This window comes from Siniperca chuatsi, linkage group LG7 (genome assembly GCF_020085105.1).
Source record: "Siniperca chuatsi isolate FFG_IHB_CAS linkage group LG7, ASM2008510v1, whole genome shotgun sequence".
Lineage (NCBI taxonomy): Eukaryota > Metazoa > Chordata > Actinopteri > Centrarchiformes > Sinipercidae > Siniperca > Siniperca chuatsi.
In genome coordinates this window covers 27689127-27703527 of record NC_058048.1, presented here as the reverse complement: position 1 = coordinate 27703527, position 14401 = coordinate 27689127, and the positions used below count along the sequence as shown (strand labels likewise).

General features: G+C 40.5%; 1 protein-coding gene across 5 annotated transcripts in view; it reads right to left on the bottom strand.

The window, feature by feature from the left end:
- Window positions 1-14401, bottom strand: part of prx (periaxin) — a 45426-nt gene that overhangs the window by 20722 nt on the left and 10303 nt on the right. For 4 of the 5 annotated variants that reach the window (XM_044202442.1, XM_044202441.1, XM_044202445.1 and 1 more), the window contains exons 2-3: window positions 3478-3533; window positions 1585-1692 (exon numbers count right to left, since the gene is read on the bottom strand). In XM_044202442.1, the coding sequence (XP_044058377.1) occupies window positions 1585-1692; window positions 3478-3533 (164 nt within the window). Of the gene's footprint in view, window positions 1-1584; window positions 1693-3477; window positions 3534-4063; window positions 4233-14401 lie in introns of all 5 variants that reach the window. The other variant, XM_044202444.1, reaches the window with a different exon arrangement.

The window sequence follows — 14401 nt, the reverse complement described above, 5'->3', positions numbered from 1 at the left end:
ACATTAATGTAATGTAAATTTTCCTTTAAAAGTGTAATATTCATTAACTTAACACATTTTCCATGGTTGCATGCTACCTGTGTTAATGTAATAACTTGTTAACTGTTAATTTGATAATTACACAAATATTATTTACAATATTACAATAATACAAAACAATATTGTTACAGATATATTTCACTGTGGATCTGTGGTCTTTTTCCTGTGTGGATAAAACCTCCAGCTTACGTTGTTTCAACATGTCTGTTAGCTACACTGACATTTCTGTTAGAAACCAGCAGGTGTCACTGTCTCGCGACGAGCAGCAGCACCGCTTTGTGTCACATAAACTCTTAAAGTGCTAACATGCTACTTTTTTATGTCCATGAATGTGGGTCAGAGTGTTAACAGCCACGACACCTGCGGCTGGTTTCAGATCTGTCACATTCAGATGTTTTTTTGTTGTCGACTTTGCGTCCAGCAGCTGGCGGTCACCTGCTGTGGCGTGAAAAGGCCATGACTGGCATCTGTGCTGAGCTGGGAGAAATGAAAGGTTGTTTATGTGGTGGACAATGACCTCAGCAGATCAGGCCTGGACTATTGTGATCTATTTTGTATGGGCCTGGTGGCTGCTGGGGTCATGAAGTCAGTCACAGTGCTGTGTTCCCCTTTCCAAATATATCTGAGGAACAATGTAGTTCATAAAAATGTCAACATTTTGTTTATGCGACTGGAGCTTTGAGGGTCCTGAGGTCAATGTCACAAGGACTCTCCTCGGTCCAAATAAAGTAAATCACAATTGCTGGTGATGCTGTCAAGCTCTTCACCCTTGAATCAAGTTGATCATTTTTACTATTAAATTATTATTAAAGGAATAGTTTGGCATTTTGGGAAACATATTTGCTTTCTTGCCGAGAGTTAGATGAGAGATTGATACCACTCTCATATGTATACGTTAAATATGAAGCTACAGAAAGTTAGCTTAGCTTAGCATGAAGAGTGGAAGCAGGGGGAAACGCTAGCCTGGCTCTGTCCACAGGTAACAAAATCCACCCACCAGCACCACTAAAGCTCACTAATTAACATGTTACATCTCGTTTGTTTAATATGTACAAGAATTGCGGTGTTACGGGACGTTATGTGGTGAACTATTTCTTTGCTGGGAGCAGTGACTTCCTGGAGTCTTGTCATCACCGTGAGGTTGTCAGACAACAGCAGAGACTCCATTAAGTTACTGCTTCTGGCCAAGAAGCTAAGCTAAGCTAACAGGCTCATATTTAATGGACAGATGTGAGAGTGGTACCGATCTTCTCATCTAGACTCAGTTTTTAATTACTTTTATCTCCACATTGTTCTTTCAGGTTTACCCACATTGTACTGCACATTCATCTTATACACAACCATGTAATTCTTCCAGTTAAGTACAAAACTTGAAAATCCTTCCGCACCATGTGACGATTCTTCAGTTTCCAGCCACGCTAGCAGCTCTGTGCGGCTGTATCGACACACTCTAACATCCCTGAGATGCATGAATGTATAAAAGAGTTCCCTCGTGTGTGTGTCACTAGTAGTGTTTTAATGCAGGTAGGTTTGTGTGTGTCTCACCACTCTCTCTGGGCTCTCCTGTTCGTCTGTGGAGCCGCTGTGGTGAGGGTTGCGTTGTGGGGCGGAGGGGGATCTGTTAGAGGGGGGTGACCGCCTCTTGTCTTTTACCTGCCCACACAGTAACAGATAGTGTTAAGTCACTTTAAAATGTTCATGCAGCAGCAGTTTTCAGTGTGGCTTTACCCTTTAGCTCAACTTACAAGATTATTTGTGCCTCCGTAGCAGCTTTGTGCTGCAGCTTCTGGGAGACTGGTATGGAAAAAATCTAAAGAACATGGGGAGCTCGATATAAATTTTTCAATTTATTCCAACCACTGACATTCTCGGCTCCATTGAAGCTACTCAACCGAATAAAACTGGTTGTACTGGGATACGCTGGGCTCCCAGGTTTGAATATATGTTACAGTGTGTATGTGAGGCTGAGGTGTCAGCAAGAATTATAAAAGAAATACGAGCTGTGGGCTTGTTGTACTCTGAGGTACTCTATATGCTGACCATGCGTTGCTACTACCAATCCACTCAACTTGAGGATGTGGTCAGGACACCCCACCTAATAATATCACACAGATAAAACAGTCACTGACAACTGAACTTCAGTCAGAGCACAGAGGCAGTAAAAATGACAACATGGCTTTTTATCTCTGAGGAAGCTAAACTCATCATGATTGTCTGCAGATGACAGATGGTCTTGTTTCTTTTTCTGTGACTGAATTTATTTTTACTTTCTGTGTTACTTCATGATCTGGAATACAGTTCTCTCACTGGAGTAAGTTTTTCAGGAGAGAGATGGAAAGAAAGCTGGGGGCCAAAATAAGCAGTTCTCTCCTGATAACCTGTTTCATTTAATCTGAATATAGATCTCTTGTTACTTTTGGTATTATCATGTGTTTTTATTTGTAATCTGTGTGTTTTATTCCCCTGACTGCAACAGTTTCTCCACTGGAATTTTTTAGCTGGACTGAGCCAAACTGAACTGGATTATGGTTCTTTTACCTCTTACCTCCTTTCTGGAGGAAACATGTCCCAGCCTTGCATAGCTCCTTCCTCTACTTGTTTCACAAACTCTCACATAGTTAATCTTGTAAAAACATCCTGTCTTAGCACTTCACCTGTTGTCAGGCTGCTGTGACCTCTGATACTTAGCAACAACAAATTTCCGGTTCAGATTGTGAGTTAAATTCCTATCATTTTATGTTTTTCGAAAAGATAGTTACGCATTAAGATACATTTTTGCCAATCTATTCCTCTTTTTAATCCTTTCTTACAGACGGTGGTCGGATCAGTTACTGTGTGAAAATCAATAAAAACACACTTACTGCAATAATGTACCTTGCTTGTTCACAATACATGCAAACACACATTTGCACACACACACGTTCAGCAGCTGATGAACGAACTCTAAAACATGAAGCTAGAATGATTTAATACCCGTTAAATGAGGTTAAGTCCACAATCAACTATAATGTACAACTCTCTTCATAAAGTGTAATAATGCACTCCATTTTAAATATATTAGATTAGAGCAACGTAACATCCTCAGTAAAGTAAATTCTTGTGCAACATCTGTCGACACTCATTTCAGTCACATAAAAGAATCGCTCCACTGAGTTAAAGTGTCGGCTGCGTATTCAGAGCTGAAGTGCAGCGTGTTATTACTGTGTGGAGGACAGATGGTGCTTTTAAAAGGGACTGAGAAGACAAATAAAAAATGTACCGTCTCCTACTCAGTGAATACTGATGTAGACTGTTGTAGTTTGTCATGTTGATCATCATCTTTCATCTTTAACATTTCACCTGCTCACTTTGGTGTTATGGCTCTCACTAAAGAATAAAGACAGTAGTATGGTTGGTTTATGTATTTGCATGAGCAGAAGGAGGTCTGTGTTTACTTACGGCTGGATCTCTGGTCTGGCTGAAAACATGGCTGTCCTCTTGGTCTCTGTCAGAGTCTGAAACAGAAAAAAACAACTCGGGTTATTCTGGTTTTTGTGCATTCATTCTTAGGTTTTTTTTTTTTATCACATCGCATATGAGAGTCTTGACTAGCAACATAAAAAAACAGGAATGGAAAGCCATTTCCTGAACTGGCTGAATTAATTGAACTGACTGTAAATAAAAGCACACGAACAGAGATTCAATTCAAACTGCTTTAAAGAAGAAAAAAATGAGTATGTCAGCATGTGTGCACACATACTGCAGAATATTAGAAATGGAGGGAGGATGAGCATCTGTTTCAGCACTGACACATATGTTTCTGAAATTCTGTCTTGCAAAAGTAAAAGTTGAAATAAATCAGGAACAATTTCAATACATTTTGTTCATTTAATACATAAAGTACTGCCTTTATGCAGGATGTCAGTCACCACTGACATGCCATTAAAACAGGACTATATCATATAACAGTAAATTAGCTCCGGGAGTGTTCTTAAGAAAGTGTAGCATCAGGTGTTCATATCAGGCTTGTGCACATGGAGTTTACATGTCTGCTATGGTGACATGGCCGTCGGTCTTCTGGAATGGTGGTCTTGAGATTCTTTCCGTAGTCTTGGTCATAACTCTGCACCGGCTACACGAGCCCAAACCATCTGAACTCTCCAAACTCTCCTCTCAGACACTTTGTATGTCACTCCCAGAAAACAGAAAGTGCTCTGAAATAGTGAAAAGAGGAGGAAGAAGAAGCAGAAAGAGCAAGCTTGGTATATATAGAGAAACTATTTGGGTCTTGAGGTCACAAACCAGCAGCAGCATCAACCAATCAACCATGTCTTGAACTAAATCTGAGTCAGCTGATTAAAGTGATGCCAGGAGCCAAATAGTGAACTGTTTCCCTTAAAGAGAGCCAACAAAGGCAAATCCCCAGAATGCTGCTGCAAAGACGTGGAAGTTAAGTTTCTTACTGTAACACATACTGTAACTTACAGTAGTCACAATCGCATGGTGAGATGTTTGTTATTGTTTGCTGTGGCACTGAAATAGCAGGTTCATAACTTTACTTTTCTTTCTTTACTTTTCAGACAATGCAAATGCATTAGTAACCACTGTATAAAAGCCATATTAACAAAAATAATCATTTCACAGTGATTTAGGGCAGGCTGGGATGTAATTGGTGCAACCAAATACAGTAAAGCTGACAGTAAAGACCAAGACTAGACTGCCGACCAGATTCCATGGCTGGCTTCCTGATGCTTTGATGTCCACTCAGACATTTAAGGTTGCCAGGCTGTTTTCAAACACATTTCATATTCTTCACCAGGGAGAGCTGATGCGAGCTATAAAAGCAGTAATGATGCCATCAGGAACCAGCTGAGCGTTTGTAGCACCAACTATAAAACACAAGTAATTCACATTAGCTGGTAGAATGCTTAAATAGTTTTTGGTGTATTAAAGATGGAAAAACTCCTCTATTGCTCTTCTGAGCACAGAGGTGTGTTGTCTGAAACTGTGAGTTCAAAGAGCAGCTTTGAGATCTACAGTATATCCACAGACTAACTTTGTTGGCTACTATACAAACAGCAGCACCTGGGCAGTGCCTAGTCTTCATTCACTGATTGAAGTCATTGATTTAACTGACTTTGCTGAATGTGTAGAAGCTCCTCTCCTGGTCGGTTTACCATCAGTCCATCAGCAGCATATCTCTGCTAGTTCAGGAATCACTTGGCTTTCTGTCCCTGCGGCCCCCAGCAATCTCATTCCTCACAGTCCTGCCTTCATGTGATCATGTTTTTGTAACTGCCTTAGCTTAGCTATGTGTGTGTGTGTGTGTGTGTGTGTATTTGTGTCTGTGCAAGGGAGAAAGCCTGTGTGTTTGAATTTGTGCGTGTGTGTTTGGACGTGTAGAGTGTCAGCGTGGATGTCGTGCCTGTTTGGGTGGGTTGGAGGTATCTGGTTTCTAGGAGGTCACAGGAACACATAACACACATTCACTGCTGCCCAGCCGTCAGTGTATCAGTCACAGAGGAGCAGCGACAGGCATTAATGGAATAGAACAAGTTTTGGAGAGATAGACCCTTTACAGATGAGAACAGAGATAGCAAAACGATCCCTGAGCCCCCGGTAGATGACTGACCCTGCTGCTCCTACAGTGCTAATGAGATATAATAACACATAATGTAGCGGGCTATAATCATTTTCTTATTCTGTGAAGGTTTGATGTTATTGTTAGACAAATAACTACACAATAACAATTTACTTTTGGACACTAAGCAGATCCAGAACTAGATGAAAAATCAAACATCTACAAATCAGAAGTGGTATGTATTAATGGTGCTTGTGCTATATAATGAAAAAAAAAAATCAGATTCTGGTGCATTTTTAAAAAAGTGCAGGAAATTCGACTCATTTTAAACATTAAATCTTACATAGTTTAGATATTCTAACTGACAAATTTTGTTTGACTAGTTTTAGTCACATACTCGTCAGAGATGTTCAGCTTGCCGTGGTGAGCTCAAGGCTTTCTGATTTTTGAGTTGAGTGACTGACTTGTATCAGCAGCAACAACAGGTGCAACCACTACACGGCTGTACTAATGGCCTGAAAGTAGCAGTCAGAGTAGCTACAAATGAGCAGTCGTCACTGCTGTGTTTCATTAATCTACAGCAGAGACAACAGTGACAGTAATGTGCAGGACGACGCTATTGTCATTTGTGAATTTTGTATTTAGAAAAAGTAATCTTGTTAGTTATCAAAGTGGTAGGTGTCAGTTAAAAACCATGATTTTTTTCCCTGAATGAAAAGTTTCCTGAGCTTATAAACTGTAGTCACACCTCTAGAGGAAGTAAAAATATGATCAGTTACAGTTAGACTTGTGGATGTTTGCACCTGACAGCAGCTTTAAACTGCAGCTCTGTGTGACAGTGGCAGGTGAAGGAGGTGGCACTCCCTGGATGGAGCAGAGGAATGGAGGGATGGCAGAGGAGGAGGAGGAGGTGAAGATTTCAAATGCCTTGCAGCCCAGTCTTATTATAGATCAGACTCACACATCTGCAGGCCTCCACACGCCTGATGACTGCCCCAATCAGAGAGCAGAGCAGGGGAGGACCCAAAATCCAACATTTATGAACTCTACTGCTGCACTCCACTGCAATGTAATTGTAAAGATGAGTCAGCTGTTGGTAGCACACTCCCATTAAGTATATTGCTGGTTAGGTTTGAAACCCGCCACAGGGTGTCCGGTAAGAGACAGGCAAAGATGGTTGAAATATGGGAGTAACCCGTTTATTTGTCACCACAACAACTCAGTTATGAGTAGAAAGTTGAAAAGTTTACTTAGTTGGGTGTTTTCAGTATGTGTGTGTGTGTAGTCTGTCTATAAAACAAAAATACAGAGTAAAAATAAATATACATAATATTAACATTGACTGTTAAACAAAGATACACAATGTATATTTAGCAAAATACAAATTTAAAGGGATTAATAGTTGTAAGAAAACAAATTAGGTATGTCATGCACGTTAAGTTAAGCAATAAAACAGCTTAATCTGTTCTATATAGCGGGTGCTTGGTCTGGACATGTTCTGCGACGTGCGCATCAAGTTGTTTACTACTTAGAATCCTCAAAACGAGCACTTAGACTAGTAAACTGCACACGCAATACAAACGAAATATACAGACACGACATCGGTGTAAGCGAGTATGAATAAAAGTAACATATATAAAGCGTAGCATCGTGCTTAAGACAATAATCTCTTATCATTAGCCATAGTGACGCACTGTATACAAGCAAAAAGAATACCATAACACACAAGCGATCCTACAAAGATCACATATAATGCACTTACTTTCAATAGACGCACAACACCCGAACGATGAATAAACTATAGAAGATATCAGAAGGCATATTATTCTGATGAATATAATGGCCTTTTTAACAGTAATACTGAATGGGACATACGGAGAGGGAATGAAACTGCCTGGGAAACTGAAATTTCTTTGCAGAAGTAAAGAAATAACTTTTTTTGAAAGAGCAGATACATATATCCCAGTACCAGTTAAATAACTTCTACTGTTGACCACGCCCCTCTTCCATGTGCCCGGCTCGTCTAAACCAAAGAGTCTTTGTCCAAACTGTTGAAACCATCAGCCTTCAGAGAACTTACCAACAAAGCTGTGCCATGAAAAAAGTCCAAGGGGCTTGTGAAAAGCAGATTTTTATTTCAAAGGAAAAATAAATGAAAGAATAACAAATAAACAAGTGCTTACTTTGGTTGTCAAGCTGTTCGTGTTGTTGCAGTGACACAGATCAACATCAAAGATACGCTCACACATCAGCACTGATGAACACACAGGCCCCAAATCTGATCAAAGTGCTTTGTACCGTGCATAAATGTAACGACTGAGTCAACATGACAAAAGCCATGAAAAAATATCCAGGAGGCTAATTTAAAAAAGCACAAACAAGTGAACGTACATTTGCTTCCTGTCTGAAAGGCTGCACGCTCCTAGACTATTTTTGAACAAATTAAATGTCACATTATTTTCTAGAGATTCTATCCATAAATTAAAATTTATAATCATCTGTCCAATTGGTACAAAAGTTTAAATTCCTAATAATGTTCTGGGTAAGAGGCAGAGCACCCTGCTAATATGATCCAGGGCAATTACTATGCAGCTAAAGTGTCTCAGTTCCTGCTGTCTGACTGCGCTAAATGATGGGCTCTGAATTTGAAGATCAGAGAAAAAACCAGAAGAGCTTGTTGGTGCTGTCAGCCGCTCTGCAGTTTCTCTAACAGGAGCTGGATTAAGTTGTCTCGAGTGATAATGCAGGCGGGTTTGTTAGTGAGGTCAGTGAGTGGAAAGGAGCTTAAACACGGTCTGACAGCAACTTTCAACTTCAGCACAGAGTTTGTGCAAAAGGCTTAGTCACAACAAAATGAGTAATGCCTTTTTGCTTTCTATGTCAGTTTTACGTGTGATGCTCTGGAACAAATGTGAGCTAGACTGCTGGACTGGTCCTTCTTTGTTCAAGAACACATTCTTGAACAAAGAATTAAGTACATTTACATATTCACACCAAGAAGCTGCATGGCTGCAACATTTGTCTCTTAATGTTGGTTAGTGAGAAGGACCAGTCCAGCAATCTAGCTCACATTTGTTCCAGACCACACATGAGCAGAGCCACACCACCAAACTAAAATGTTTCAATAAATGGTTAAAACCTCGATGTGAGTGTCCTGACTGAAATACAGGATGAGCATTTTCTGAACTGTCACCTCTGTGGTTAAAGTGGCTTGGTGCAGCCAGAACAGCCTGGAACTCAATGCTCTAAAGACAGTGGAGATGGTTGTGGATTTCAGAAAGAGCCCAGCTCCACCCACCCCCATCACCCTGTCGACACTGTGGAGTCTTTCCCCTTCTTGGGCACCATCATCACCCAGGACCTTAAGTGGGACCTGAACATCAGCTCCCTCACCAAAGGAGCCCAGCAGGGGATGTACTTCCTGTGGCAGCTGAAGAAGTTCAACCTGCCAAAGACAATGATGGTACACTTCTACACCGCCATCATTGAGTCCATCCTCACCTCCTCCATCACCATCTGGTACGCTGCTGCCACTGCCAAGGACAAGGGCAGACTGCAGCGTTTCATTTGCTCTGCCGAGAAGGTGATTGGCTGCAATCTACCTTCCCTCCAGGACCTGTACGTCTACGGACCCTGAGGCGAGCAGGAAAGACTGTGGCTGACCCCTCCCACCCCAGACACAAACATTATAGTACAGTAATACTGTACATTTTTGCACATTCACATGTAAATATGTTGCACAATTTAAATAACATATTGTCATATTGTACATATTATTATTTTCTTATAATATTTTGTTTTAATATTCTTTAATACCTTATTGTCAATTTTATAGTTAAGATTCTTGACCTGCAGTACTTGCTTTATGTTTCTTTATACTTCTTTATATTTCTACTATGTTTATTGTCAGGCACCAACATACCAAAGCAACTTCCTCGAATGTTTAAACCTACTTGGCAATAAAGCTGATTCTGATTCTGATTCTTTAATCAATATATTTTATAACAACAACATGTGAAAACAATGTGATAATGTGAAAGGAGTTGCTCGTAGTGATGAACCTGCCGAATCTGCAGCTCCCCTCAGCTTTATGGAGCTTCATAGTGAGTTTACTGCTTTACTGCTTTGGTTCAATCTCAGCACTCTCATACTGTCGGCAGTGCAGGCAGCTGTTTTCAGAAAAAAAAGCTGTAAAAACCCCACTGTACACTACCTGCTCGGCACCAAACAGCAGACAGACCCCGGTCTCTCCCTATCAGACCAGAATGTCAATATGGGACAATTCTCCCAAACCCCGTATTACGTTAAGTGACAAAGTTTTATTCTTTCCAATGCCAATGCCAAACCACCACTTTCTCCAATATCTGCACATGGCAGCTACAGTATAGTTAAGATTAGGCAACTTTAACACTTGGTTAAGGGTAAAGTAAGGATTGTTGTAACAGTTAATAAAAAGGCAAGCGTTAATTGCAAGTTTGTGATGGAATGCAAACTCCAGTTTACCGCATGAAAGTCTGACGCACTACATGCCCATCCACGCTACTTCGTCATCAATCGAACAACTCCAAGAAGCCACATGTTGGGAAATCAAAACAATAATTCAATCTAAGAGTCTTTTTTCTGGTGAGGACAGTCTCTTTAAAAGCATGATAGCTGTGACCCCTCAGACCGGTCCAGACATCTGTCAGAGAATGTGATGGTGTGATGTGAGCTGAATAGTTTCTGTTGTCCTACACTGTCCTGCTCTGACTTACAGCAGCAGCCTTGTGAAACTGACCCTGCTGCTCTAATCCTCTTCAGTGGCTGCTCTAAGCCTATTAGAGATGGACAAGTTAATGATGTTATAGTTGACGCAGTAATGGTAGGACTCTAGGATCAGGTGTCCACCCAAAGAAAACAACCACCCATCTGCCCTTTAAAAAGCTGATAACATTTCTTTAACACAACACACTGCAGCAATGATGCAGCACATGAGAGACAGCTGAGGATGTGAGTTTGTGATTTATTTGTGGACTGTATTATCAGCAGAGGCCAGATATCGACAAAAATAGGTTTTCTACTCACGTACTTACATAAGAGTACACACACTGCAGGAAATACTGCAACACTTTTTCACAATTGGCGGCAGCCTGAGTACATAACACAAGCCTTATTGAATCTAATTTTAGGACGATCACAAGACCAGGGAGGGAAACTGTTTTTATTCCAACAGCAGTATATTGCTGTTATTTATTTTTTCCTACACTTTCCCAGAATGTTATACCTATTCATTTTTCTGTATATTTATTTAGTGCATTGTATGGAGGTAGCCAGAGCACAATCTTTGCATTGGAACGCATATGACAACATATGTATGGGCATTCACATGCATGGCGTCACAAACACATACTGTATGGAGACTGAAATCAACTGGATTGGATTGTCTGAAAAACAGAATGACAGCAATGGTCTTTATAGAGCAGCATCCAACAATCGATTGGTTTAAGATAGAAAATAGAGGCGCAAAGATGATTGGACAGAAGAATTTGTGAATGAGAGGAACTCATGGGACAGAAAAGGAGAAGAAATAGGAAAAATTCACCAACAGAAGAATAAAAGCAAAATGTGATGAAAAAGAGCCTGAAAAGTGAAAGGAAGTGGTTGTCAGATTGCTGTAATTTGTAGTTGTAAAAACGTCAAAGAGACAAACAGGAACTGAACAGAGTGAATAACATGAACTCTGCAGTCTTGTGAGATAAAGAAAAGACAAGTGGAAGATGTTTTCAGTGTGTTTGCGAGTTTGCATGAATAGAATACAAGCGGGAGACTTCCTCTCGTTCATTGATTTTCTTTCATTTTTCAGAGACAAATGAAGCACCGTCCAATCACCATCATCTCATCGTCACGACGTCTCCATGGGGCCCTCTGCCCAAACGGTGCAGAAGACTCAGCATTTGAGACAGGAGGGTTGACTCCAACATAAATAAATATGTTGGCAGTGTACAGTAAGCATGAAAACCAATGGACAGTGTCAACGATAGATTACAGTTAAACGTCACTTCACACAAATTGCAAAAAAGATAATCATTTTCCCACTTAACCACTATCAGTAACCAGCCATTCAGATAGCTGTGGTGTTATTTGCAGGAGTTCTGGGGTTTCTGCGTCCACCAACATAAAATGTTTTATTAGTAACTGCAGTATTATTCACATTGAACTGTTTACAGTGAGGTCTGTGTATCATCCAAACTAACAAGGACATTGTTTCTGGAAATACACTCAACTGGTTTAATTTTACAGATGAAGGTCAGTTTACGTGTCATGAGGAGTATAACTGTGAGAACATATAATATCTTTCAGCGTCAGTTTTGCCCGTTCTGTTTTTAATCTGTCTCTTGTGCATCCAACAACTGCATGGAAGAGCAGCACTAAATCACTGGAGTACCCCTTTAAATGAAAATGTTCTATGCTGCGGGCATCACAAACAACACTGCTTTGTTGTGGCTATGAACTGCAGTCTGTCATTAGCATCTAACGTAACTGACATTCATTCGTTTTATCATACAGTATATTAGGCTTTATGATGGTCAAAACTAGTAGCATTGTGTAACTTTCAGGAAATAAAATACTACTGCACAGCAGACTGAGATCACTGTGATTAGGACATGACATTTACATTTATTCATTCGGCTTTTGTCCAAAGCAACGTACAAATGAGGTGCAATCCAAGCCACAGTAGATCAGGAAGAAGCATTCATGCCTCACTCTCAGTTCCACGTTCCACCTGACACAAGTGCCACAGGCTGCAGGTGAAGTAACACATAAGTGCATAGCAGATGACAATTTTCTTTTTCTTTTATTTTGAGAGAGAGAGAGAGAGAGAGAGAGAGAGAGAGAGAAAGAGAGAGAGAGAGAAAGAGCATATTAGGTAAGTAAGAACTCCCTGAAGACATATCTTCAAGCGATTTGTGAAGACAGCGAGGGACTCTGCTGACTGAGTTCCACCACTGAGGAAACACACAGGAGAATAGTTTGGATTGATATTTACTGCCTTGCCGTGGTAACAGGAATAGTCGTCGTTCATTCACAAGAGCCAACAACAACATGATATTGTGTTTCTGATCTAGCTGCTGTTAGCAGAGCAATCACAGATCCTTCATCAGTGATGAAGGTAAGAGGATATAAAAAGTCTGTTCATCACTTCTGGTCATTGCTGCTGCTACAGCCAGAAGATCCTTAGGAAATAGAGAGTTTATAAGTTTTTGTTGTGTTTGAATCCAAACAAAACTGATGAGTTTACAGATGAGTAAAAATTGGGTGGCCTGACAAGTTTCAGTGAATTACTAACGTTGTACTTGTTAGTAACTGAATAGTTTCTATTAAAACATTGATTACCTGTGTCTTTCTACCCTAAATAGAGCAACAGTGTAAAAAAGGGTTAGATGCTACAACTGCCACTAAACCACCTCTTATACAGTCACACATTGTGGAACTTCAGGAGGTGAATGCAAGCACACTATAATAATTGGATGGACAAAGTGTGCAGCCGCACTTCAGCAGGAGAAGGAAGAGAAAGCCTGTGGAGCTCAGTGGCTACAACAGGGCACTGACACTGCCAGGGCTTTATCTCCCACTGTGGCAATCCGAGCTGAACATTTAGGAAGCGTTGCTGCTGTGAGGCACTTTAGATAAAAGCATCCACCAAACAGAATAATATTCGAACCCCTTCAAAATTAGTGAGATAGATCCCAGCGTGTCTCCTTGCTATTTGAGACATCAGATGGACAAAACAAGACACACCCGCTGGCGTAAGCCTCTGGACAGGAAATGCCTCCATGTAAACAGGAAATAGAGATTTTTGACAGATACACACCGTGAGAGACACACATGGCTATCTCAAATATTAAATGACATGTGCTCTTGAGTCACTTGTTTACATGAGTCTTCCTTCCTGAAAAATCCTCTCGGCTCTCTGTGTACACTGAGGGAAGTTCTTCCTCGTATGTACGTCAAGCAGTGTTTCCTCATGAGGTCTCCCTCCTGAACTGCCCAATCAACTCTTGACCCTACTTCCTGGTCTAAAATGAACCCCACCCACAACCGCAACCACCACCACCACCCGTCGCCAGGAAACTGCTATATTTTCCATCATTTCATTTTTGAAGTAATTTACTCTCAGCTCATAGATACACATAAAATTATACCATCTGCTTTTTTATTTTCTACACATCTTCCAGAGCAACATGTCACCTCAAAATAACTGATTTCTTAGAGCGTCCACAATAACAAAATGCCATAAGAGTTTGACACTAACACTATTTGTAGCATCAAACTCAGCCCTGCAATCCCTGTGGCAGTCTGTACCGACAGAATTAGTGGAGAGTTCAGTTATTGGCCTCTATTTAAGTCCAGCCGGAGTAGAGGGGTTTGGCAGCTGCCATCACTATTATGCAGAGACATCAACAACTTTAACTACCATATGGACAAACATACTAAAGCACGGTCTAATATGCGGAAAGCGTACAAAGATAGAACAAGTTAGTCTCCAAGTTTCCAAAAAGAAAATAATTGGCAGCCAAGCTTCTGTGCCTACAATTAACTTGCATAAAAGGTCAGAGTCACAGTACAATAGGCTGAGAAGCCTTTATTTTATAATTCATTACAAGACATGATTAGTGTATCATACTTGGTTTTTGTTATTTAATGGGGAAGTTTCGCAGTATTTATCCCATTTTGTTGCCATCTGAAATGTTTATGGACCACGCAAGCTCAGTACTTTCACAAAAGTATAAGAAGCCTGTCCATGTTTTCTCATCAGCAACA